General features: G+C 39.0%; 1 protein-coding gene across 1 annotated transcript in view; it reads left to right on the top strand.

The window, feature by feature from the left end:
• The window catches only part of LAMA2 (laminin subunit alpha 2), a 901,593-nt gene that overhangs the window by 859,539 nt on the left and 15,802 nt on the right, over positions 1–26,252 (top strand). Inside the window, exons 56-62 of the mRNA XM_088452064.1 lie at positions 5,596–5,772; positions 9,550–9,724; positions 12,459–12,518; positions 16,248–16,357; positions 16,500–16,689; positions 20,545–20,700; positions 23,596–23,749. Coding sequence (XP_088308190.1) covers positions 5,596–5,772; positions 9,550–9,724; positions 12,459–12,518; positions 16,248–16,357; positions 16,500–16,689; positions 20,545–20,700; positions 23,596–23,749 — 1,022 coding nt within the window. The remainder of the gene's footprint in view (positions 1–5,595; positions 5,773–9,549; positions 9,725–12,458; positions 12,519–16,247; positions 16,358–16,499; positions 16,690–20,544; positions 20,701–23,595; positions 23,750–26,252) is intronic.

The following is a 26,252-nucleotide window of genomic DNA, read 5'->3' as shown; positions in this document are numbered from 1 at the left end:
TATAGAAATAAATCTTACCTTCATGTGTTTATTTTCCTGTATCTCCTATTTTATGATTCACTTGTCTGAAATGTAGAATGCAAAGTATGTATGAGTTTTATCTTTGATACATTCTACTATGGGTAGACCAAAACTGTTGCATGATTTATATTAATGCCAGAAAAGTAAGTTACTTTACTATGTATGGTAAACATCCATAAAAACACAATGCTGTGTCTATCTATCTTTATCTATTATAAACAATATATAAGCTGTAGCATTTTTCCACCAGAAAGTGAACACACTTATTAGTATACAAATGAATACCATTCTTTAGGCTGTAAATTTTATTTTGATGCCTAGACAGTCCTCATCACACAAAGCGGTTGCACCTAGTTGATAAACACAATTGGGTTAATTGTAGATTCTATAAAACAAGAACATCTCCTAGTGCATCATTTTAAACTAATTTTCTGTACTCTACAAATAAAAGTTGTGTAGATGGCTCTGTACCATAAAAGATAAAAATTCACGGAGAAGGAGATGACCAGCCAGTAATCAAAAGATGTGAATCCGTCAATGCATTTCATCACAACATCTCAGTGTCATTCTGACTCCATCAAAGTCCTTGCTTGGCAATGCACTAACTACTTGGGGTGTGGATTGAAAGATCTACAGTAAATAGGTAGACAGTGTGTAGATAGACACCTGATGTTAGACAGTCAATAGGTCGACAGGGACAAAAGGTTGACACACTAAATGTCGACATGTAAGAAGGTCGACAGGTATAAATGGTCGACAAGTTCAAAAGGGGAACACAAAAATGGTAGACATGAAAATGGTCAATACATGTTTTTTTTTCTAACCCTAATCTGCACCCTAACCCTCCCTCTGATGCCTTACCCTAACCCTCCCTCCTGGTGCCTAACCCTCCTTCTTGGTGCTTAACCCTAACCATTGGGGTAAGTGCCTAACCCTAATCCTAACCCTGACAAAAACAAAAAAATCATGTGTCGGCCATGTTTGTGTCGACCATTTTCATGATAACCTTTTGACCCTGTCGACCATTTGTACTTACATGTTGACCTTTAGTGTGTCAACCTTTTGTTCATGTCGACCCTTTGTCCCTGTAGACCTATTGACTGTGTAACATCTGGTATCTATCTAGACATTGTCTACCTTTTTACTGTAGATGTTTAGACCGGATCCAATTCATGTGGTATGTGAAGAAAATTAGTTACTTCAGTGGAAATCTAGGATGATTTAGCAAGGTGGTGAATATTATTAATGCACTTAATTTCATTTTTCTTCCCAATTTTGACAAATGGTTGGATTACATTTTTTGTCACATTTTTGACTACTTTGAGTTGATTGTTGTTGTTATGTGCCGTTAAGTCGATGTCGACTTATGGTGATCATATGGATAGCTGCCATAAACAAATTTTGATCTTTAGAAAGCAGCTCAGTGTTAATAGTGTGGTATCCATAGTTGTTGTGATTGTATCAAGCCATCTCACTGCTGGTCTTCCTTTTTTTCAGTGGCCTTCAACTTTTCTGAGCATAATGTCCTTCTCTAGGGATCGTGTTCTTTGCATGATGTGTTCAAAGTAGGAAAGGTGCAATCTTGTCATTTGTGCTTCTAGGAAGCGCTTAAGTTTTATCTAGTCTAATAATTGATTGATTTATTCTTCGAACCGTCCATGGCATATGTAATATTCACCTCCAGCACCATAATTCAAAAGCATCAATAATCTTCCTACTTTCTTATTGTCTTTCTAGCTTCCACACCCATATGATGCTTCTGAAATAACCATAACTTGAATATCTGATCAAAAATCCTCATGGTTGTTTTGCCAAGTGCTATATTTCTTTGGATTTCTGGTCTGCTTGCTGTTTTAGTGTTGATTAGCGTGAATAAATTGCAACTAAAACCATCATGGCTCTATGTCAGTGGTTCTCAAACTCGGTCCTCAGGACCCCACACAGTTCACATCTTCCAGCTCACCCAGCAGGAGCACAGGTGTGTTTGTTACTCACTGACACATTTTAAAAGATCCACAGGTGGAGGTAATTATCTCACTTGTGATTCTGTGAGGAGACCTGGAAAACATGCACTCTTTGGGGTCCTGAGGACCGAGTTTGAGAACCAATGCTCTGTGTTGAAACACAGCAAAAACTGTAATAATGCCACATACCTTTTATAGCCACTGTAAATATTTACCAAGTAAAACCTAATTTGTGTCTCTATCGCTTCATATTAAGTACCACTAAAGTCTGAACTCTTTCTCTAGCTATCTGTTTTTGTGTATAAATGTACATTAACCACTTGCATAGTGTGGTTGCATCAGATGCAACCACGCCAAACTAGGCTTTCCCTGACACAGTCGTATCTGATGCAACCATGTCACAAGAGCCTGCTGGCAGCTGCTGGAAGTTAGACATCCAGCAGCTGCCAAGCTCAGCCCATCCAGTCACCCCCTCAGTTGCTGTGGCAACAGCCTCCTTCTGCCAGCTGGGCTGTGTACAGAAGGAGGGTTATCCTAAAAGATTCACCCGCCCACAGCAGCTTCCATTTTCTCCCCCAGACTACAGGTGCTGTTATGGGTAAGCTGCGTTAGATGATCCTAACAGTCCACCAGTCTATGCTACAGAATGCACTGCAGCAGCCATGCAAGTCTATGGTATATGCAAACTTATACAAAAACACAGAAAGTAGTCCACAAGCGCTGCTAGAACCCCCCCACAATTGTTGATTTTTTAAATTATGGAATTATGTAAATAAGAGCTATTTAACCCTTATTCAATATGATTTTATTAATAAATAATATATTTGTTAATAAAATTATACAGAATCTGGTTTAAATAGCTCTTAGTTACATAATTTATAAATAGCTCTTATGTACATAACCAGTTAATATCATTGCCCTAACATATTTTTGGGGATATGGTTTGTTCTTTGCAAATGTAATAAATGTTATTTTGATTTAGCATGATTAAACACTTTTTAAAACTATGGTATTTGGGGTACCCATGTTGGTTCACGTATCTCAAGTAGAGATGTGCGCCGACCCTCGTGTTTTGGTTTTGGATCTGGATCTCCCCTGGTTTTGGATCTGAATCTGGTTTTGGATTTTTTTCCTTGGTGTTTTGATTTTGTGTTTTGGATCTGGATTTTTTTCTTAAAAAACTATAAAAACAGCTAAAATCGCATAAAATGTGCCTGTTTTTGTTCCTACTGTATAATTAACCTCAATAACATTTATTTCAGTAATTTCCAATCAATTTTGACCACCTCACAATATTATTTGCTTCATCTAGTTCAGGCCAAAAGGTTGCTTCCAGCTAGCTGGCTGACTAAGTGGGCGGCACTAACATGTGGCAGTTCAGCTTCCAATTTCCAACACGGATACAGTGTGTTATAGAGAGTGGGTTGGATACACCAATTGTGTACTTACTGTGACAGCAGTGTCGGCAGAGCGGGGTTGCTGACGGTGTCCTCAGTACATGGAATGGCAGTGCTGCGGTGCTGGCAGTGTCCTCAGTGAAGGGTACCAGTAATGTTGGCAGTACGGGGGTGCCAGCGGTGTCTTTAGTGCAGGTTTGCTGGCTGTGTCGGCAGTGCAGGGGTGCCAGCGGTGTCTTTAGTGCAGGTTTGCTGGCTGTGTCGGCAGTGCGGGGGTGCCAGCAGTGTCTTTAGTGCACGTTTACTGGCTGTGTCAGCAGAGCAGGGGTGCCAGCGGTGTCCTCAGTGCAGGTTTGCTGACTGTGTCAGCAGTGCAAGGGTGTTGTCAAAGCAGGGTGTCGGCAGAGCGGGGGTGCCAGCGGTGTTTTCAGTGCATGTGTGCTGACAGTGTCGGCAGTGCAGGGGTGCTGGTGGTGTCCTCAGTGTGGGAGTGTCGGCACTGTGGGGGTCACTGACGGTGTCCTCAGTACATGGGGCAGCAGTGCAGGAGTGTCAGCAGGGGGGATGCTGCCAGTGGGGGTGCCGGTGGTGTCGGCAGCGGGGGTGCTGGCGATGTCAGGTGGTGGGGGATGGCGGGCACCATCTTTCTCTCTCCTAGTGCATTTTCAATGGGCTTAACGCTGATTGGCCCGGCAGTGGGGTCGCAAGGTTTTGCCTCGGGTGAGGGATCTTGGGCAGGCAGGGAGATCCAAGCTGCGCTCAGATCGCCCCGGATACCCGAAATTCGGGTGGGTTCGGATCTCTGAGATCTGAACCCGCTCATCTCTAATCTCAAGTGGATTTACTGTTCTATAGCAATCTACTGGAATAAACAGCATTGTAAAATGCAATGATCATTCCATTCCCTATATACCTTGTCAGGATAACTACTTTGTCATGTAATCTAAATGATTATATGACTCATTTACATGGCTTCAATAAGAGAAGTAAACACTGCCTGTCTAATGCTGCTATTCTGTGGGAGTTTAGGAAGAAAATAGCATGATGTCCTTGTTTAACTAAACTAAAATGTTAGTAGAGTAGCAAACTGCAATTACATTACTTCTAACATGAACAATGGTAATCTGTATTGTGCTCTAAATTTACCTGTAATTTGGTTACATTTGATGTCCTGTGTACACCTATTTTTTGTTTCCAACAGTGTGAATATTCAGAGCTGTGTTGATTTCTCATTTAACTGCAATGGAAATGGCTAGCTCCTGGAAATAATAATCCAAGCAGATGTGTCCCCCATGCTGTTGTAAAACCGAGTATAATCATGTTACTTAGCATACTATGCAAAGTCTGTGCTATACCCAAGCCATTTTCATCTGCAGTGTGGTAAATGCAAAACAGATGGAATTAACGTTAAAATGGTTTTAAAGCATATATCTGATAATTAGCCAAACATTTTATCTCTCTTTACATAGCTGGGCTGAAATACACTATTTAACAGGTTGTTGTGCTATACGTTTATAGTTGTTATATTTCTTTAGTAGTCCCTGGCGCAGACACATATTCCTTATTTTCTGTTGTGCTAATTGTATTAAAATGACAATAATAAGATGGAATCTATCAGCTTGCCGTAATCATCCAATAGAGCTATTTTCAGGAGCTTACATTTTTGTATTGTGCAAAGATGGTACAAAGAACTGCATTAAACCATACTTGCCAACTCTCCCTCATTGTCAGGGACACTCCCTGAAATAGCAGCAATCTCCCCGAAGAGTCTACCAATCTCCCTCATTTCACCTTGCCCCCACTGTTATATAAAAGAAAAACCAGAGATGTATACATTCAAATGGAATCATTAGTATAATTTCCCTGCATTGGTTATAAGGCACAATGATCCATATGGCTACATGTATTTTCTGAGAAGTATCAGTGTGTTTTCATCAACAAGTAGATCTTGCTAACTGCTTTGGGGCTCATTTACATGTGGATGTAAATCAATTTTATGACACGCCTCTCAGATGTAGCAGTACACGCCCATCACATGTATGACACGCCTCTCAGGTGTAGCAGTTCACGCCCACTTTTACCGGCGCGCTCATAGGTGCTGTTTTCACAAACTCCCTGAAATGCTTTTTCAAAAGTAGGCAAGTATGCATTATACCATCATTGCGGTTCATTCATTAACCAATACCATTGTCTACATTATATCTTTTTTTCAGCATATTTACAGTGCAAGTCGATGAGGACAGAAGTCAGACACTGAAAATGCCAGCTGGGCATCCCATCAGTGTGAAAAAACTCTATGCAGGTGGCATACCATCTGATGCACAGTTTACTTTGTTCAAGAGCATACCACCATTTGAAGGATGTATATGGAATCTTCTCATAAATGCAGTGTAAGCTATACATGATATATATTTTACAGAATGTGAATTATCACAATAGAGTCTCTTTAACTTTTTGAAATATTGAAGAGAAATTTAAAAAATTTAATTATTTTTAATAATCTTCATCAGGTCATAAAAATAAACATTAGAATTAGATTTTTTTTTTAAAGGTGCAATACAACCTCTCCAAGTCAGAGACCGTTACACTTAGCCATTTTTCCCAGGGCTCTGTCATTTTAAGTTTCAATTAAGTAATTTTGTTAACATCCTTTACATGATTGTAAAGGATAATGTGAGTGGCGAGACCAATCACAAGCTGCAATCTCTGGTTTTCAGTTGAAGTTACTCAGTAGGAGGAATGGAAGAGCCCCAGGAATAACAGCTGCTTACAGGTAAAAGGTGCCTACCACTTTTTACTAAGTGAAGAAGCAGCTTTCATAAATAACTGTTTACCATTCTGGTTAAAGCATAAAATTCATATAAAAATTCATATGAATATAAAGAACAAAAAAACGATGAAAATACAATAAATATATATTAACGCTATGAGACATAAGTGGTATGAAATTTGTTAGCTTTATTATTTAATTAAAATACTATGGTGGTGGAAAAAAGAATGGCCAGCTGATCAGTGGACCCACTTGAATTATCGTAAGTTGACTTCAAACAACATGCGCATGGACCAACTGTCACAACAACAATGGCAGAAAAGTGAGAGGTCTCCGATTCCCATACAAATAATAAATACAAAGACCACCCGATTAGATAGAGCTGTTGACCACAGTAGGGTGAAATCAGTCTACCAAGTGTATTGAAGAGTAGCGCACCTCACCAGGGCAGCAAGATGACTACTGGACTGCTGTTCTTTCTCGCCAGACAGGGTTTTAGTAAAGAACCAAGCCCACCACCTTACCTACTCTTAAGAATACTCCCCTAAGCCCTAAAATGTGCACTTCAAGCACAGATGGGTTCTGAAAATCTATATAGGGAATGCACCCAGAGTGAAAGTGTGGATAACCATGGCATAATCCAACTCACAAATGGTGGGACCATGGTACAGTAGAAAGAAAGGACAGCCAACCTAGCAATTAAACCACTTGGCTTATACAACAACAACTTGCAAGGGCCTGACAATGGCAAGTGATAGGCATCCAAATCCCATACCAATAACATATGTAGGACCCACCCTGATAAGTGGTGCTGCTCACCTCAGTAAGGTCAAATCAGCAAAGCTATGCTTTGAAAATGATCACACCTGAGAAAACAAGAACTACTTTTGATTACTGCAACATGGAATTAGTATTTCCAATAAATAGGGAAACAAGTGAAATAACACCAAAACACCTCTACAAGGACTAAAAGGGGCTAATTGAACTAGCAACATTGGCAGAAAAGTTATAGACTTCCAACTCTCAAAACAAGAGCCATAAAGGGTGCCCCCAAAGGGATGGTGTTGCTGACCCCACTAGGGAGCAAAAAATAGATGACCAGATGTAACAAAATTCTTTGCAACAGGTAAAAAGAAAGACCCTAAAGTGTTCCCCATTACATGACCAATGCAAGCAGTGGACAATTTCCTACTATAAACACAAATATTACGCCTACTAAACAGAGCCAGATTTAGACTTCATGGGGCCCTAGGCAAGATACCAGTTTGGGGCCCCCCTCCCTCATACAATCCATAGCACTTTATTTGCATCCCTACCCTAATCCTGATGCTAACTCAATCCTAAGCTCAAACCTGACCCTAACCATAACCTCTAACCCTAATACTCTAACCGCTAAACCCTACACCATCCCTAATACCCCAACTCAAACATCTAATCTGACTCCAGTACCCTAACCCAAACCGATACACCAACCCTAATACCTTATCCCTAATGCCATAACCCAAACTAAACCTAATACCCTAAGGTTATACTCCTCATTATCCATTAAATACATCACATAAGCCTGAGGAGTGCCCAGTATTGTGTGTGACTGTGCTCAGCTGAGTACAATGATGGGGATGTCATCAGCATTACACCCCCTCCCTTTTTTTTTTTAAAGTACACTATAGGATTTATTTTTTTAATGGTAGGTGGGGAGTGGAAGGGCTGCAGTATAGTATAGTATATTACAAGCACCTTTCATGAAAATACCATCATCCCGGATGTACTAATGTACTAATAATATCATGATCATCATAAAGTATATTACTATATGCTTGTAATATAAGGCAGTCCTGTCCACTTCCCAGACCCCATCTACCATACAAAATAAATCCTACATAATTCAATCTATACTAGAGTAGGTGAGAATAGCACAGTACTTGACCCTACCTGCCTGGCTGCTGTGATTCCCTGAGATCTGGATCCTTGGTCACTGTCTCACTCAGCCAGACTCTGCCTCGACCTGTCCCTCTGCTCCTCGTTGGGTGCCACCAATGCGTGCTGCTGGTGGCAAGCTGCAAGCCTGGTAGTCAGAGGTAGAGGCTGCTGTGCTGGTTATGGGCTGGGGCTGGTCGGAGGAACCGGTGACCCTCCTCCTCCCTCTTATACACAGTCACTCTGTGACATTGCAGACAGTGGTGCTGCAGCGGGACTCTATAAGCGGGTCCTCGTGACATCATGATGTCACACGGTACTCATACAGTGCTCCTCTGGGATCATTTTGACCGGCCAGATTTCTTGGGGAAAAGGGGCCCGTCTAGTGCCCCACGAGTCAAAAGGGGCCCATCCACGGGCCCCTTGGGACTCGCGGGGCCCTAGGCGAGCGCCTAGGTTGCCTGGTGGGAAATCCGGGCCTGCTACTAAACAAGTTCCAGCCTCCCAAGATAAATCAATGATACTACCAAAAGCAAATAAACACAAACGATTGTCTACAAGCTGGCTCGAGGTGAAAACCAAACACACAAAAGCCAAAACCACTAAAGAAGTAACAATAAACAGCAGACGGGTAATGTAGGAAGGGGAGGGGTAACATAGAGGGGGTTAATAACTTGGCCTGAGGTAGAAACCTGAAAAAATCTGCAAGGAAGCCGTTTTGTATGTATTTTAATTTCTTAGGCTGCCAGTAAGGGGATAAACAGGGCAAAATCCCTCGATGCTCCCACCTGAACATTGACGAGCGGCTAATCCCCAAGTTAAGACACTCATGGAAGAAGTGAGCAGAATAATATCCGATTTAGCACATACAATCAAGCAAAGCTACATTTGTATCCCATATGATTGGAAGTCTTAATTGAAATAGCAGAATATGCTAATCCAAGCCTCCTACTTAAGACTTCTGCAGATTTAGGATTGCTGAAAGATAAGCTCAATATCAAAACAACAAACCCACTGTGATAAAAGCCAGATATTGAAGCTAGTGATAATTAGGAATTTGGGTGTGACACATCAGGGGCAGGGAAGCACCACCAGCACAACTCTTCAAATACTTCACCATCTTATAATGCACTTTTCTTTTAGCAATGAATAAGGATATGATTGGACAGAGGCAACAGTGGATTACATATGGTATACTTTCTTTAAAATGTATTTACTGTATGTAAATTATACTTACATATGAATTGTGTATGTAATGTTGTGCCTCCAGGCAACTTCCTGCCACAAATCCCACACAGTCATAGCTCTGAGACTGCAAGCACTGCAAGTTCTGATAGAGCTCAAATTGTGTTGATTGGTGAAGCAGATATACAGTATGTTGGTCAAAGTATCTTCTCTACAAGATGTCCAGACCTCAGTATCCTTAATATGTAGTTGCATATTTAAATAAGGTATGAAAATAAGTTGTTTTTTTCCTTAGACCAATGGACTTTGCTCAGCCAGTGTCTTTTGAAAATGCAGAGATTGGACAGTGCCAAACTCTGGTGCCAGACCGGGAAGAAGAAGGACATACAGACAAAAATGCCACACAAGCATTAGTTCTTCCTGAGTCTGGTGCAACAGCCTCACCAAAGGTCACCCCTGTTCCACCTACTGTAAGTATGTTTTTTTTACTGTAAATTGACCAGAGACCATGATTATAAAGTCAATCAGTGGTCTGAACTTCTATTATCTCACTGCCTATTCATGGAGCAGTCCATGTGATAACACAGAGGTCCTACACTCTTCTATAACTGACTATCATTAGGGGCCAGTATGTGCAGTGTAATTATTTGTTTTTTTATACCTACTATGGTATTAATTCCACTTACAATTATAATATTTTTCGCTAGGTTTCTTTAAATATTTTCTATGTAATCTATAATTTGCAACTTAGTATAATGTTCCCCTAGTAGTTGCAGTATTTGGAAACTATGTAACTGTTGTTGACTGCTGTTGCACTTTCAAATATATGAGGCACTTTAAATTAACTACCAACTATATGCAAAGTGATAGACTCATAACCCAGCAATATTAATATAAAATGTATGACATTCCTGAGAGTTGCTATTCTCGCTGCTCAAAATTCAAATTATATTATAAGGCATATAATAAGGTATATAACATAATACATTTAAAATTTTAAATTAATCAACCAACACACACACAAGATTAGATACTTCAGTTGGATATAAAAAGGAGTAAGTGCTGTATGTAAAAGAGGAGTAATGTGCACTGAGTAAAGAAACCCCTACTTTCCTCTTTCTTTCTTAAAGCTGATGTGACTATTCTGTCTGCAGAGTTTTTGCAAAATATTTGCTAATTTCTGTGTATGCAGTGTTTGCTTGTGTACTGCATGAATCGGTATTAAACATGGTGATTGGCACTTATGCATTATTGTCTGATGAAGATGTTTGTGGTTTACTGTCTTTAGATGGTATTTCCTCCTAATGTCTTTCATTCATATTATCCAGTACAACCTGATCTTCCTCTTAGTCTAGGTGGGAGATTAAACAAAACAATGCATGAAGATGAAATCCCCTATTACCCCTATTATTTGTTGCCCATTGGATGATGACATAATTTAAATAAAGTCATTCAAGTAAATAGTAATTGTCAGAAAATGTATACATTTATAATGTGGACATATTTATCTTTTTTATTACTTTTATAAGTAATTATATAAAAACAATATGTTTTCTGCAGTGTCTACATTATCATTGATTTTTCTTGCAAACTTGACTTTAGTCAATTCCTAAATCAATTTATTGATATTATTTTATATGTTATAATGTACAAATTGCTGTTAATGATTAGCATAAAAGAAATCGCAGAGCAGTTCTATCTCCATATAAATGTGCATCAGGTCAATGAACTGTTTAAGGAGTACATTATTTCTTTATGGCTATTTTGATATTTTTTGTTTTGTACGAGTAAGACATAGAAGCACAAACACCAAAGAGGGAGGGAACATTCTCAAGTGCAACAAAGTTCAAGACTGTTTCAGCTTGTAAATGTAATCCCTAAAAAGTGGCCTTTTTGTTGAGTTTTTTTTGTTAATAATCATAACAAAAAAATAATTTAGGATATATTTGTTTTACAAATATGAGTATAAAAAATGAATATACATCTTACAAAGGGTATGCAATTATTTTTTTGCTACATGAACGTACAGAGAACTGCTTTATGTATTTTTATTTCTTTAGAGCATCACTTACAAATGTATTTTTCTTTTTTGCTGCCAGCCACTTTTTACTGATTACCAGTTTTGCCATCAAACTGTTGACACATTCACAATTCATATTCTCTGAGTGTGCACTATTTGCATGAGGCTGCCCAGAAATCATTGCAACAACAATAGAGTGCTATAAATTAGAATATGTACAGCAAATTGTAGATTTGCTATGGAAGTACATGCATTTAAGTGTTCTTTTTCTTTACTTTTGTAACTATTTTTTTATTTACAAAAAAAAATTTAATAAAACACTATACAGTAATGTGTTTTTTTAAAGGAATATTATCATATAGAAGTTGACAGTTTAGGGGCTTATTTATCATCATCTTACGCCCACATATCACATGCAGAACAGTGGCTTTGATAAGAGCCTGTTCCAGTGAAGAATGAAAAGTAAGGTGTTGCTGTAGCTCACGCTATTATCTACCTGCTGGGTTTGGACCCGGCTTACCTACTGGGCATGTGAGGTAATTGGGCCATGCACGTACATGTATAGGCTGCCGGGGACGGATCCAAAACCTATAGATTACAAAGGTTAGCACAATCTAAAGATGATGTTAATTGCCCAGGCCAAACTCCACAAAAACAAAATTCAGTGTTCATTGGAGACTTATGGCAGGAGATACCTCTGATACATGTCTTACAGTTGTGATACATTGCCCATATAATAAAAGTTCTGATAATCATGTGGAAATAGCAGTTTTCTACTGATGATAAACAGGCCCCTACAGCTGAAGACATTGTAGATATTACCCATGACAAACATACCCAACGATCATTGCACACAATATTGCTAACTTTGGGTAGATTGGCAGACCAAACAGGTTGTGTGCATACATTTAGATGGATTATCAATATGAGTAAAATGTAAATTTTAAATTACATTTATTTCACAATGTATCACAGGCATAACACAATGATATTAATGTAAAAGATAAGTACATTTCCTTTAATTAATTGTTACATATTATTGAATTTACAATGTGAACGTACAGTATGGACAAAGAACGCTATTACTGTGTTTTATTTTTATAATGGCTAAACTTGTCATGAACGTGGCTCACAAAGTATGGCGATTCTAACAACTGCTTTGCCTCTTATTTGCTGCACCATAGGGGCCTGACAACATTGAAGTGAAGAGTGCCAATATCACAGATGAGCTTGATTCCACAACGGTATCCATTACCTCACACCTGTTTAACGTGGTTCTTTATCGTTTCTCTGTGTTATCTCGTTGATAGAAACCTAATCATTCCTGTTTCCTTCAGTCTTTTAATCCCATGTACTGTGAACAGAATGCAGCATATGGACTACCTCAAATTACAATGATTCTCTTACAGGGTTTTATGTAGCAATAGAAATGAAAATGTATCCCAGTGTGACAGTCTGCAAATGTTTTCTTCCAATACTTTAAACAGTATGGCTAGAATTACAGACATAGGAGAAGACATCTCATACTGTGGCAAAACTATTTTTCTGTTGATTTTATACCATGGGAGAAATCTCTTCCAAGCCAAACTTTGTTCATTCCATAAGTGTTTACTGGCATCCATGAACCCCCTCATCACTTGCATCAATAGTAAGACACAAACAGGCTGCCACTGGACCAGAACCCTGGGATGTGGGAGGGGTCCTGCTGTCACTGCTGCAACCCTTTAAGCAACCCTATATAAGAAATATGTTATAAGACCATTCACGTTTGAGAATCCATTACCTAGACTAGCTAAGTTTTTTGTGATACAGCATTTAGGACATCATATTTCTACATGCAAAGTAAAATGCATCCAGAGTGGTAAGTAGAAGATGTATATATTATTGTAATGTGTATTTATAATAAAAATGAATTAATTCCATTGCCATTATGTCTACATGACTGTTACAGAATAACCATACTAGGTTCTAGTTGTAGTTTACTTAGATGTTAAATATAATAGTGTTATTGATCACTTTTCTAATGATGATTGATGATCAATTTTACACCTGTTAATTATTTCAAAAGACAAGTTATAGCCCTATTTCATAGCAACTACAACAGATTTGTCAATATGCTTTCCCCCACTATATTTGGAACACCTCAGTTTGATTTACATATTTGCTAGTCTTGGTCACCAAATTTTTACACATTAAACATCCTATGGTGAAGAAAAGTTTGTTGGGCATTTACAAAACTACAAACAGACATTAGCCCAAATGCAATTAGATTAACAGGCAAAGGCACGACTTTTGCGATATAGCTATTAGCTTTGGTGATAATTTTATTTAATTTAAAATCCACCTGGTTTTGCCTTAAAACTAATTACCACTGTAAATCTAGCAGCTATCTAACACCAAATTGCACCTGTGCCCACAAATCGCAGTCTATTACATTTGTGCCTTTGACAGTATTATATACCGTGGACTTTTTTGTGACACATTTAGTACAAAAATAGATGTAAATCTAAAACAGTATTTTTTTTCTATCTTCCCCTGGGAGATATAACACACTGACCTTAATAAGGCATCTATTTGCTTTTTTCTCGTCATTATTAATGTAAACCACATGTCTTCACATATGTTTTTCCCTTTAGAGGTAATTGTTGCTATAGCTTTGTGTAACTGAGATAAAGAGAAATGAATATCCACAGAGAAATTATGTGATCATGGGAAAGAACTTAGCAGTGTTTTTACTATATTTATTTCACATTCCATTTCATATTTCATCACTAGCTATGACCACTTTATTAGCTCTGCTTACTTTTTTTAATCATCAATCATTTTTATTGCAAGAAATATCAATATATGGGTTACAGAAAGAAAAAGGGGAAGGGCAGGGAAAGGGAACATTTGGGAATCTAATACACATACCATTGTTGAGAATAGAACAATTTGAAAAGTAACAACAATTATATTAATATTTGTTATATTATTACAAAGAGAACATAAATTAGAGACAACCAACAGTATATTAGGCGGTGAAGAGGGTCAGACTGTAAGCTCTGCTTATTTTATCTGACTGAATACATACCTCTAACAATTATACCAGTAGCTGGAGTCACCTGGGAGCTGAATCAGAGTTAGAAGCATACTACACAGATCTTAAATGTGCATATATGCATAATGGCGAGTGTATATGTAAAGCATTATGATATACTATTAAAAATATCATCATGCTGTTGGTGCACTAGTCATTATTATCATAATAATACTAATAATGTGTGGCTCCCACACCCAAAAGTTTTTCTAGCACTAACAACTTAAGCTGGTAGCAGAAAAGGTCTGGGGTCCAACAGTGTGTGGTATCCTCATAAATGCAGCTACAGCACTAGCCAATTACAGCCTGGCCTGGTAACTCTGTAACAAAGATATCTACAGCATGAGGTCCTTGTATCATAATGATTCTCAGCATGTTATTCAGCATTAACATAAGCAGCACTGGGCTGCATACCTCAGACCCACAAAAAAGCAGCTTGCCCGTGTTGTAACACATTCGACATTCCCCTCCTTCACCTGTGTAAAAATATAATCCCTCCCTCACAGCTGTTGTAACACATTACCCTCACTCACACCTGTAGTAATCTATTCACCTCCCTCACCTCTGGAGTAACACATTCCCCTCCCTCACCTCTGGAGTAACACATTCACCTCCCTCACCTCTGTAGTAACACATTACCCCCGCTCACCCCGGCAAGTAACACATTCCCCTTTCTCACCCATATTGTAATACATTCCCTGCCTTCACCCTGTAGTAATATATTTGTCATTCCCCTCCCTCACCTGTGTAGTAACACATTTCCTTCCCGCACTATTCAAATAGGGGAGACACACTATCTGCCAGTGATGTTTGGTAGCACTTTAGATGACAGTTTGTGTTTGAATATTGAACTGTGTTACGGCCACGGTGAGACAGTCAGTCAGGACATTGGACACAGGGGGAGGAAACATTTTAGCTCTATTCACCCCCTTAGACGTTGAATTTCAAAAAATAGCTTCCTAGTTGGCACCTGCGTCATGGAAGGAATATACTCCCCGATTTTCATGTTTCTAGTCCAGGGGTTTGGACTGGGTGTTAATGAGTCAGTCAGTCAGTCAGGGCATTTGATTTTGTATATATTTTCAGACATTCGCATTTGAGTTAATATACATTTACTGGGGTTAGCCTATAGATAACTGCCTCTACTCTCCCCATCTGACTGGCTAAATATAAAGATACAAAAGTATCAGATATCTACAAATCTCTATATATGGCCTGGTATATGTGCAGTGCAAAGTTATATATTTTACTCTATGCTTACTGGGGTAGTTCCCAGTCTAAATAAGCGCTCCAAATTTACTACTGTAATTTTCTTTGTTACCTCCACCCACAGGAATTAGTGTTTTGGTCCCTACTTAAACTATTCTTCTAGTTAACTTTTTGACTTTCAATAATTTGCTGACATTATGTTGATATAGTTCAATTAATGTACGCACTGTTACTTCATGTAAGTATTTTTTTTTTATGAAGACAATAATTATTTTAATTTTAGTACCTCTTATTAATAAACTGTTTGGTACAAACATGAAAACTCCTAGATTGTCCTTGGGAAAAGGAGGTTTATATATTTCTGTATTTTTAACTTTTAATTACACTTGATGCCAAAAATATACATAGTGTGCCTAATCACAGAATTCTGTATGTTAGTGTGAAAAGCCACAATAACATTTTGTAATCAAATCTTTTGATCGGTGATTTATAGCAGCATAACCTACCTATATACATTATTCACAGTAGGTCCTGTATAAGCAAATTAGGTCCCTTTGACTTTGGAGATTTAGGAATAAGAAAATAATATGGATATAAAAAAATATTTTGTCTTAGTTAAATGAAAAAATAAATAATGGCACGATGTATAGAAATCTAAAGAGTTTGTGTTTGTTGTTATTTGAAGGGTTGCGCTGCTGATACAAGGCCAGACATTGTGCAAGGAGGCAAGCAGTTTGGGCTCTCCAGGAACAGCCACGTGGCACTTGAATTTGATGATACGAAAGTAAAAAATACGTAAGTTGCATTGTCTGTTGATTTCATTAATAGCCATTGAAAGTTTTATTGTACTTTTGTAACTTAGCTTTAAGTGATAAACATTTAATATATTTTTGTTTTTTTTCCGCATATCATATATTTGAACATTGTTTATTTGTAGTCTTTCAATAGAACTTGAACTCCGTACTAAGGCAGACACAGGACTGCTTTTCTACATGGCTCGTATCAACCATGCTGATTTTGCCACTGTCCAGATTAAAGATGGAATAGCTCACTTTAGATATGACCTTGGAAGTGGAGACACAACCACAATGGTTCCTCAAAGAGTTGACGATGGAGAGTGGCATAAGGTACATACATATATTTGCTATATTTAAGAAAAAAGTATGCAAACATCTTATATATTTCAATGCAAAAGGCTCTTTCACTTTAAGCTGCTTGTCTAGCTACATTTGTTGCTAATGTACACTCTTTAATACAGTGTATATACTATAGCATTGCCCTAAAATTAAAACCTACAAGCCCTTCTCCCAAATTTTCACTTACTTTTCTCTCCTTGACTTGTCCTTATTCCCAGTTCATCCTCCATCTGTTCACCACTCTTCGTAGTATGTAAGCTCTCCTGTACAGGGTGTAACTAAAACTTTGTTGGCCCCATGCCAACATTTTGAAGGGCCCAACCCAGTACTTCTAGAGCAGTGATTCCCAACCTCAGTCCTCAAGGCACACTAACAGACCTGGTTTTAGTGATATCCATTATTGTGCACAGATGGTTAAATCAAAATAACTGAGGTACGAATTAAGTCACTTGTGCTCAAGTATGGCTATCCCTAAAACCTGGACTGTTAGGGCAAAATTTACTAAGCGGTGGTTTGACTGTGGTTTCTGTTCTATTCTAAACCCCGGCGGTTTGGTGGCGGGTTCTATTCTGTTCTAAACCTCGGGGGTTTGGTGGCAGTTTTGCAGCAGTTTCTAAATGACAGCCCTGTTCTATTCTATTCTAAAATGTGTTTTGACTGTGCTTTGACGGCGATTTGCTATCTGCAGATTTACTAAGCCCAAAACCGCTGCAAAACTGCCATCAAAACACATTTTAGTATTGAATAGAACAGGGCTGCCATTTAGAAACTGCTGCATAACTGCCACCAAACCCCCGGGGTTTAGAACAGAATAGAACCCGCCACCAAACTGCCGGGGTTTAGAATAGAACCCGCCGTCAAACCGCCGCTTAGTAAATTTTGCCCAGTGTGTGCCTTGAGGACCATGGTTGGGAACCCCTGTTCTAGAGAGATACCTCTCTCAACAGCAATTATTGATTTTATGCCGCGTAGTGGTTCTATGGTTAATTTTATGCCCCATAGTAGTGCCCTAGTTAATATTATGTCACAATACCCTAGTTAACTTCATGCCATAATGTAGAGCCCCCAGTTTACAAAATGTCACATTGTAGTGCCCCCAGTTAATTTTATGCCGCATTGCAGTGATCCCAGTATAAATTATGCTGCACAGTGCCCTAGTCCACATTATGCCACAGTGCACTCAACTCCTATTATGTGACTACCCAGTTCATATTATGTCACATTTCATGTGCCCCCAGTTCCCATTATGCCACATTGTAGTGTTTTCATTATTTCACATAGTGCTCAAGTTCTAATTATGTCATACAGTGCCCTCTCTTCATATTATGCCACTGCCCAGTTCATATTGTCACATTGTATTGCCCCAAGTTTATATTATGCCACACAGTGTCCTTAGTATATATTATTAATTAATTCATATTATGTCACTACCCAGTTCATATTTTGCCACAATTTAGTGTCTCACAGTTCCATATATGCCACATTGTAAAGTCCTTAGTCCAAATTATACCTGTACCTCCAGTTTGCATTGTTTAATATTGTGGTGCTCTAGTTCACATTATGCCACATTGCAGTGTTCCCTGTCCACATTATGTCACACAGTGCATCAGATCACAATATGCCACATGGTGTCCCTCAGTTCATGTTGTCACTAGTTCATATTATTCCACGATGTAGTGCCCTCAGTTCACATTAAGCCATTGTTTCCAGTTTACATTATGCCACAGTGCCTTTAATCCATGTTGGGATTCTGCTTACAAGAGGACACAGGCCATGTAGATGGTGCATTAGCAAGGGCAACCCCTGTACCCACTGTAGTTACACCCTTGGGCAGGGTCCTCTTTCCTGTTATTTCCAAAGCACTATCTATGCCACCTGTGCTCCTCGTCTTTTGTCTTAAAGTCCCCTTCAGTAACACAGATAATGTATTCTTGTCCTTACCTTGTGTACATGCTCTCTAGTGCTCAGTTACCCTTCCCTCATTCCGTAACCTGGTCCCATTTAGTCTGACAATTTATTGCTGTAACTTGTTTCTAGATATGCCAATGTACACTGTATTGTACTTAAGATATGTCAAGTTACACTGTTACTGTACTGTATATATGGAATTGGTATGTAATGCCGGCTGTCGGGATGCCTACTGTCAAAATACCGACAGTGGCACACCAATGTATCTCGACAGGGGTCAGGTAAGTATACAAACCCTCCCCCTTCTCCCCCTAAACCTAACCCTCCTTTCTTGGTGCCTAAACCTAACCCGCCCCACCGCACACTGTAACCATGCCCGTTAGTGCCTAAACCTAAGTTTCCCCCTTCATGCCTAAACCTAACCCTCCCCCCTTAGTGCCAAACTCCCTACTCCCCAGTGGTGCCTAACCCTCCCCCCAAAAACTAACACTAATCCTGCTATGCTTCCTAAAACTAACCCTCCCTCTCCCACGGGTAACACTAAGGGTGCCCCGGCTTACCTGGATTCCGGCATCAGGATTAAGATAGGTGTCGGTATTTTGACACCTATCTTAAATCCCTTGTCGGGCTTCCAGCGTCAGGATTGTATATATTAATTGCACGCTGTTGGAGATAGTTTGTGCCACGTTAAATACATAAATATAAAACAATAATAAAACCAAAATTGATCAAAATTGATTTTGTGAAAAGTTATATCTTATTCAGTCTTGCTCTACATTATACTATTCTATTCCTCCAGTATTGGTCAGATTATGCGGCACGGAGGGTGCCGCATAATCTGACCAATACTGGAGGAATAGAATAGTACAATGCCTGAAATGCAGAACCCAGTAATAAAGATGTCCTTATGTAACTATTCTCATGTAATACAGATGTCCTCATGTAACTATTCTTCTGGCCACATGTCTTTTTTTATATTAGATGTCTAGCATTTAAATAGAGTTCTATAGAATAATAGCTTGTGACACATCACTTGTATCACTCCATGCCGTGATAACTAAGTTATGTCCGGCCACAAGGATAGTTAAGTGAGGACACATCTGTATGTGTTGTTGAGTTAATAAACTGGTTATGTTATTTGTGTTATGTAAGTTGCATTGTCCATATGTCTTGATCTATTTGTTACATGCTAAATGCTGGCATTTGATGGAAAGATAAACTGTTAATTCCTAGTCTAACTTTCCATTGAAGACTTTGTTGATTATTTAATTATAATAGAGTATCCCCTGCCAAAAAAACTAGTCAACCCTATGTCCCAAAATCCTTGTATAGGCTATAAAGGAGTGCTGCTTTACTAGAAAAGACTGCAATTGTGCACCAATCAGGCAGCTTTCTGAGTAGCTAAGGCTATGATTTACTGTTTGTTTCATATTAAATGACATAATGCACCCTCTACAACAGGGGTTCACAACCACGGTCCTCAAGGCACACTAACAGTCCAGGTTTTAGGGATAGCCATACTTGAGCACAAGTGACCTAATTAGTGCCTCAGTCATTTGATTTAACCATTTGTGCACAATCATGGATATCACTAAAACCAGGACAGTTAGTGTGCCTTGAGGACCGAGGTTGGGAATCACTGCTCTACAAGACCAGTAGTTTATGTGGACTCTTAATAAAGCCAAAAATAAGGTAAATCAAATAGTTAGAATTGTAATCTTTGGATTAATTTACCAGCCAGTAGTATGACTGCCCAAACTATTGCTCAACCTCACATAATAAAAATGAAAATCACTCCATAAAGTTTCATGAAAATACAATTAAAATAATTACTTAGGTTGTATTTAATGTTAAAGGGAATTATTTTAAATGAGACTTATTTTAAATCACTGTGTAAAGCTTCACTGTCTGTTAATATTGAGCTTGTTTTTCTCCAAGATAAATATATTCAGAACAAAGCAGACAGGATATCTATTTGTTGATGGAATTGCAAACAGCACAAACAGTCCAAAGAAAGCAGACATTCTGGATGTGGTGGGCATGTTATACGTTGGCGGATTGCCTATTAATTATACTACCAAAAGGATTGGCCCGGTAAGATTGCAGTCTGATTTTATATTTCCTCTGTGCTTTATTGTGCATGCTGGAGGTCAGACTATTTTTACTACCTTTAAAGCTGTGACAACACTTTTTTTTAAAAAACATTTGTTTTTCATTATTATTCGGTTCTTCAAACTTTTTTTGCATTTGTTTTGCATCTTACAATGGATAACTAGCAAATTGAACTAGATGTCAATTATTTTACAGGCTTTTACTTTGCAAGTAACAACAAAATAAAATGTTACAGTAGCAATAAACATAATAAAATGGATGTTAGTTTCTCCTGCTCTGTTTGTCTATATGTATGGTAATGTCATTGTCTTGTCAGATTCGAGCAACTTGCTATTTCTAAATACATTATAAAATCATACAAACTTTTATCTACTTTATTTTATCTGGTGATTGCTAGCAATGTTATGTATTGTCATAACAATTACTAAATTCACTAAACTATATGCAGAATGTGTGGGAGAAGAGTAGGTTGATGGAAAATGTGGATGGTGATGAATTTAATAGTATTCTGCTATTAGCAATTGTGTATGAATGAGTCTGAATTTGTATACAAAGTGCTACAATGCAGTGGCCGTTGCTTTCATATACAGATTCGGACACACACTGATATACTGTACAAGTGTCTCAAATCAAATTATTCAGTGGAGTCCAGTGAAGTAGTTTGTCACATCCTCTTGTGACTAAGATACATTTGTGTGAGAAAAAGACATCAGAAAAATGTTCTGCGCATTCCAAATTTCTCGGGACCTGGCTGTTCACTCGCACCAGGCGTCTCTCGCTGCATTTTTATTGATGTTGGGTGTATGACGACACATCTATAGTAGACTACTGGCAATGGCCCAAATATTCTCAACTCATTAATTGGGAGTGGATCCTCAACCCCTGCCTGATGCCATCTGTATTGCCAGTAAAACCCCCACCCCAACTACCACCTTTGGTACAATGCTAGACCATTCCCTGAGAATGTTCCTTCCTAATGGGCAAATGAAAACTGCATGTGAAATCATTCAACAACATGGCTGCATCTTCCCAGGGTCAATGCACCTAAACAAATGGGTGATGGAACCTTATGAAGGACCTGGTCCAGGGCTGCCTCAACCCTCTCTGCAGATTCTTCACATGTGTTGAAGAGTGACATGAGCCACCTTGAGAAAACTGCAAGTCAATGCATTGAATTTTCCATGTCCCCGCTGAACCACCGTAGACCTGCCTACAACCCTAATCATCTTCTGGGACACCTCCATTAGAAACTACTCCACTAGAGGCGAATGATGAATGACATTGTGCTCAACTATACATGACTCAAGGTAGCACACCATAAATACTAGCATACATAACATCCAGTTAGTATAGGACCAAAAAGCATCATCATTAACATGCCTCAAGCTTCTAGCAGCAACAATACTCTTCTTAGTCTCTATGAGAGACAAATACCATCCATCTAATGCCCCCGGGTAACTCCACCTGAAAAATGTCAGTGTGCAATGTACCATCGCATAATTTTCTTGCACCACATCAGTGCCAATAGCACTTGCAGACCCCTTAGACTTCCTCTCACCCTTAATCTTCTTTAATGGAAATAACATAATCTTGCACAGTCTAGGAGAAGAACTTTCCTAGATGACAGGGAGGATGAAGGAATTGCTCAGTGGCAGACACCAGCAGAAATACCAGGTGCAGCATGAACCCACAGGAAATGACAAATTATCTGATTGAAGATTGCCCGGTCATTGAAACTTCATGTGAACCTAAAAACCACTAAATGCTAGAAACAGGTACCACACTGGAAAAGATTAAATAACTTATGAAATAAAATGGAACACTGACACAGAGGGCAGAAACAGACAGACTGGGCCTAGAAATCAAGATGGGAGATGGAAGGGAGAAACAAATTGAGAATTCACCTGCTGCACATTAGGAACTGGAAATTACACAAGGGCAAAAGTGACAGAAGCCAACTGCCGACAGGAGGCAGGTAACTGTCATAAACAATAGGCTGGTGATGAAGGTCCACATTGGGAGAACAGGTGTGATGATGGAAGGGGGAGGAGTCCCTCTAGCCAGGAGTGTAGGGCTGATGCCTCACAGGTGGGCTTAAGCAAATGCAGTTAATAGAGATGATGGCTGCTCTTACAAGTGGAGGGCTGGAGGTGGTGGGGTCACATAGATCAAGCCAACTTAGAATACAGGAGGGGGTTAGCCTGGATTTCTGGAAGCTGCGGGAATTGAGACATCTTTATGTGCAACACAGCATCAGGCACTTAGTGACAATTTATTAAAAGTGTGATATAAAGAATACTCAAGTGTTCCCTTGAAAATCCAAAATGTCAAGTGGCTGAACTTCCTTTACAAGCTCTATATGAGCATCCCTGAATCCCACCCTTTCCTTACTTCCTAAATAATAAATCCCTAAATGCCGATCTCTAGTTATTGATACTCACACCTAAGCCTTCCTCACTTAACCTAAAGTGACATTGGTAAGAAATCATATACAGTCTTATCTATAATCTTCTAGATACAGTAATAGATCATGATAAACATACAGTATGTGTCTGCATTATCAATGTTCTGCAATGACAATAGCAGGAGGCAATGGAAATATGAGTAGGCAGATACCCTTGAACATTCATGAAGAGGAATTTTCATAGCATAGAGGATATCCCAATTTCATATGCAGTTAATACATTGTTTTGCAATGATCTTAACAGGCAAGTTTTTGTAATTATTTATTTACTTCCTTGAAACATTTGCTCTCTTTCACTTAGTGGACATTTTAAATATCAACAAACTATTTACAAAGCATAATAATAATCTGCTTTCAATAATCATTATGTAATATCATATTTTTAGGTACTAAATCATTTTCCTATTCCCCAGGTTCTGCATAGTATCGATGGCTGCATCAGGAATTTTAGAATGGTGGAAGGAAATACAAATTTTAATAAACCCACTTCCAGCTTCAATGTTGGTTCATGCTTTGCAAATCCACAGAAAGGAACCTACTTTGACGGATCAGGCTTTGCAAAGACAGGTGATTGTTTGTTGTTGTATATATATATATATATATATATATATATAATCTGATTATTTTAATCTTAATGCATGTATAGATATTATGGCACTGAGCACTGCATTGCTGCCTTACAACACTGGAGCCGTGGATTTCATATCAACCAGGGCCTTTATGATTTCTTTCATGTGCTTCAGTTTTGTCCAAAATTTAAAAAGCATAGGCTAATTAGATTCTGACAGAATGTAACTTAGGGGGTATTCAATTAGGCTGCGAAAAGTCGGACTCGGTGATGACGTCATTTTCGCCTATTTCAATTATCCCCGCAGGTTCGAAAAGTCTTTGGAAAAAAACGGGGATAACTTTTCACCATGTTTTACATGGCGAAAAAATGTGCAGAATTGGTGTTTAGGGGTGTGGGCTTAAAAAAAATAGCCTGCACCACTGGGAATGACATTTAAAAAAAAACTGTGTAAAAAAAAAATAGGGACACCTCAAAAAAATTAATTAAATATTTGGTGTGAAAAAAAAAGTGGAAACAGTGTTTAAAAATAGGGAAATAGGTTCAGGGGTGTTCTGCAAGTATGCGGCAGGTGTTTTCTAGAAGAGGCTACTAGCGGCAGGTGCATTTTTGCAGAATTTAAAAAAAAATTACTTTAGGGACTTAAACATATGCTAGTACTCATTTTCATGTACCCCAAATTAGATGGGACCACTTAAAAAACAAAAAAAATAACCTAAGTGCTCTTCTGCATCACTTCTTCAAAGTCAGGAAAAAACACCTGCCGCGGCTATTTAAAAACCCAACTTTCTTTTGCAGGCAAAAACGGGGGTACCCATAGTGATCCCCCATGTTTGGACATCTTTAGGGGGGGTCCTACAATTATTTCCCGAAAATTCCCATTTTTCTTCGTAGATTCGCGAGTCCCATTTTCGCTGATTTTAAATTGAATATGGGGATAAAGCGGGCACGCGCTCAATACTTTATCCCAGGAAAAGCTCCGATGTGGAGCTCGCTCCCAAATTGAATAAGGGCCTTAGTGTGCTTGTTTGTGTGGTAGGTGTATAAAGTTACTACACAAGGCGCTTCCACATTTATTTCTCTTCAGATATTTGTAAGTGGACATGCAGTTGATTGAGGAAATATAGACATCAACTCCACTTAAAGCTATTTGCATATCTGTGTGACAGTATAAGTGCAGTACATACTTGATGGCACCTCCAGTTTTACATACTTCACCTCTATTTGCTGGGTCCCTCGACCATAGCTTTGCAACTATTAAGGAGCAGAGCCCACAGGAGGTGAACTGTCTTCCTCTTCCACCTCAACAGTCAGGTGGAGGTCCCAGGCATTAACACTTTGGGTGCCTCTTTGATCATAGAGATACTTATAGTAACACAAGAATTCGGCACCAGAAAAGAGTGTTGATTAAGGAGATGTGGATTCTCTTTAATATTAAAACTGGATAATCTCTATGCTATAGAGAGGGGTCTCTGTGCAATATTTGTGCAATAATGGGATTGTTTATGTGCTGAAATGTGATCATGTACAATAATGGGGGAAGAATCTATGTACAATTAAATAGGGGGTGAAGTCTTTTTGCATTCATATAGGGGATCTTCATGCAATAATGGCAAAGGTTACAACTGAATAAACTGGCTGGCTAAATATAGTGACAGAGCAGCGGCATAAACCCATGACAGTTTTAAAAACTATACATCTATAAAACATATTTACACAGCAGTGGCAGATAGAATGGCAGGTTAATTATGTATATGACACAGATAAAACATACAGGCAGAGCACTGGCTGATAGATGGTTGTTTAGAAGAAAGTACCCCAAGGTTGGCCTGTCCCAGAAGTAAAATAGTTTGAGAAACCTGTTGCATTTCATGTCATGTCAGGTGCAACGTATAGAGAGATTGCAGTGGCAGTAAAAAAATAGTCATTATTGAAAAGAAGATACACTGAGGTGGGCAAAGCGGGATGTGCTAGTTAATAACCCGGCAGACAAGATGCCGGTGGACGATATACCAATGCCAGCATCCCGCCGCCAGGCAAAATGCTGACACCACTATCTCTGCACGAAAGAGGATATCAGTGTAGGAATCCCAACAGCCGGCAACCAGATCGTAAGAGACCGGAGGCAGGCGGTAGGGGTTTTAGGTTTAGGCACCCCCTAGGGAGGGTTAGGGGGGAGGGGGGATTAGCATTAGGCAACACCTGGCAGAGGTTAGGGCTAGGCACCACCCTGTGAGGGTTAGGTTTAGGCTGCGGCAAGGGGGGTTAAGTTTAGGTACCCCCAGGGGGACTTATGGTTAGACACCACCCCGGGAGTTTTAGGGTGAGGCACCACCAAGGGAGGGTTAGGGGGGGAGAGGGGAGGGTTAAGATACTTACCATCCGGTGTCGGGATCTCCTCCTGTCGGCTTCTGTGGTCAGGATTTTAACTGCCGCTATTTCAATCCCATTTTGGGCAAAGCCTTTAATGTAAAATAGTACAAGATGGAATTGTCCTTGGGT

Source organism: Taudactylus pleione, unplaced genomic scaffold (genome assembly GCF_031769625.1).
Source record: "Taudactylus pleione unplaced genomic scaffold, aTauple2 ptg000006l, whole genome shotgun sequence".
NCBI classification, from domain to species: domain Eukaryota; kingdom Metazoa; phylum Chordata; class Amphibia; order Anura; family Myobatrachidae; genus Taudactylus; species Taudactylus pleione.
This window is presented reverse-complemented; position numbering and strand designations above follow the sequence as displayed.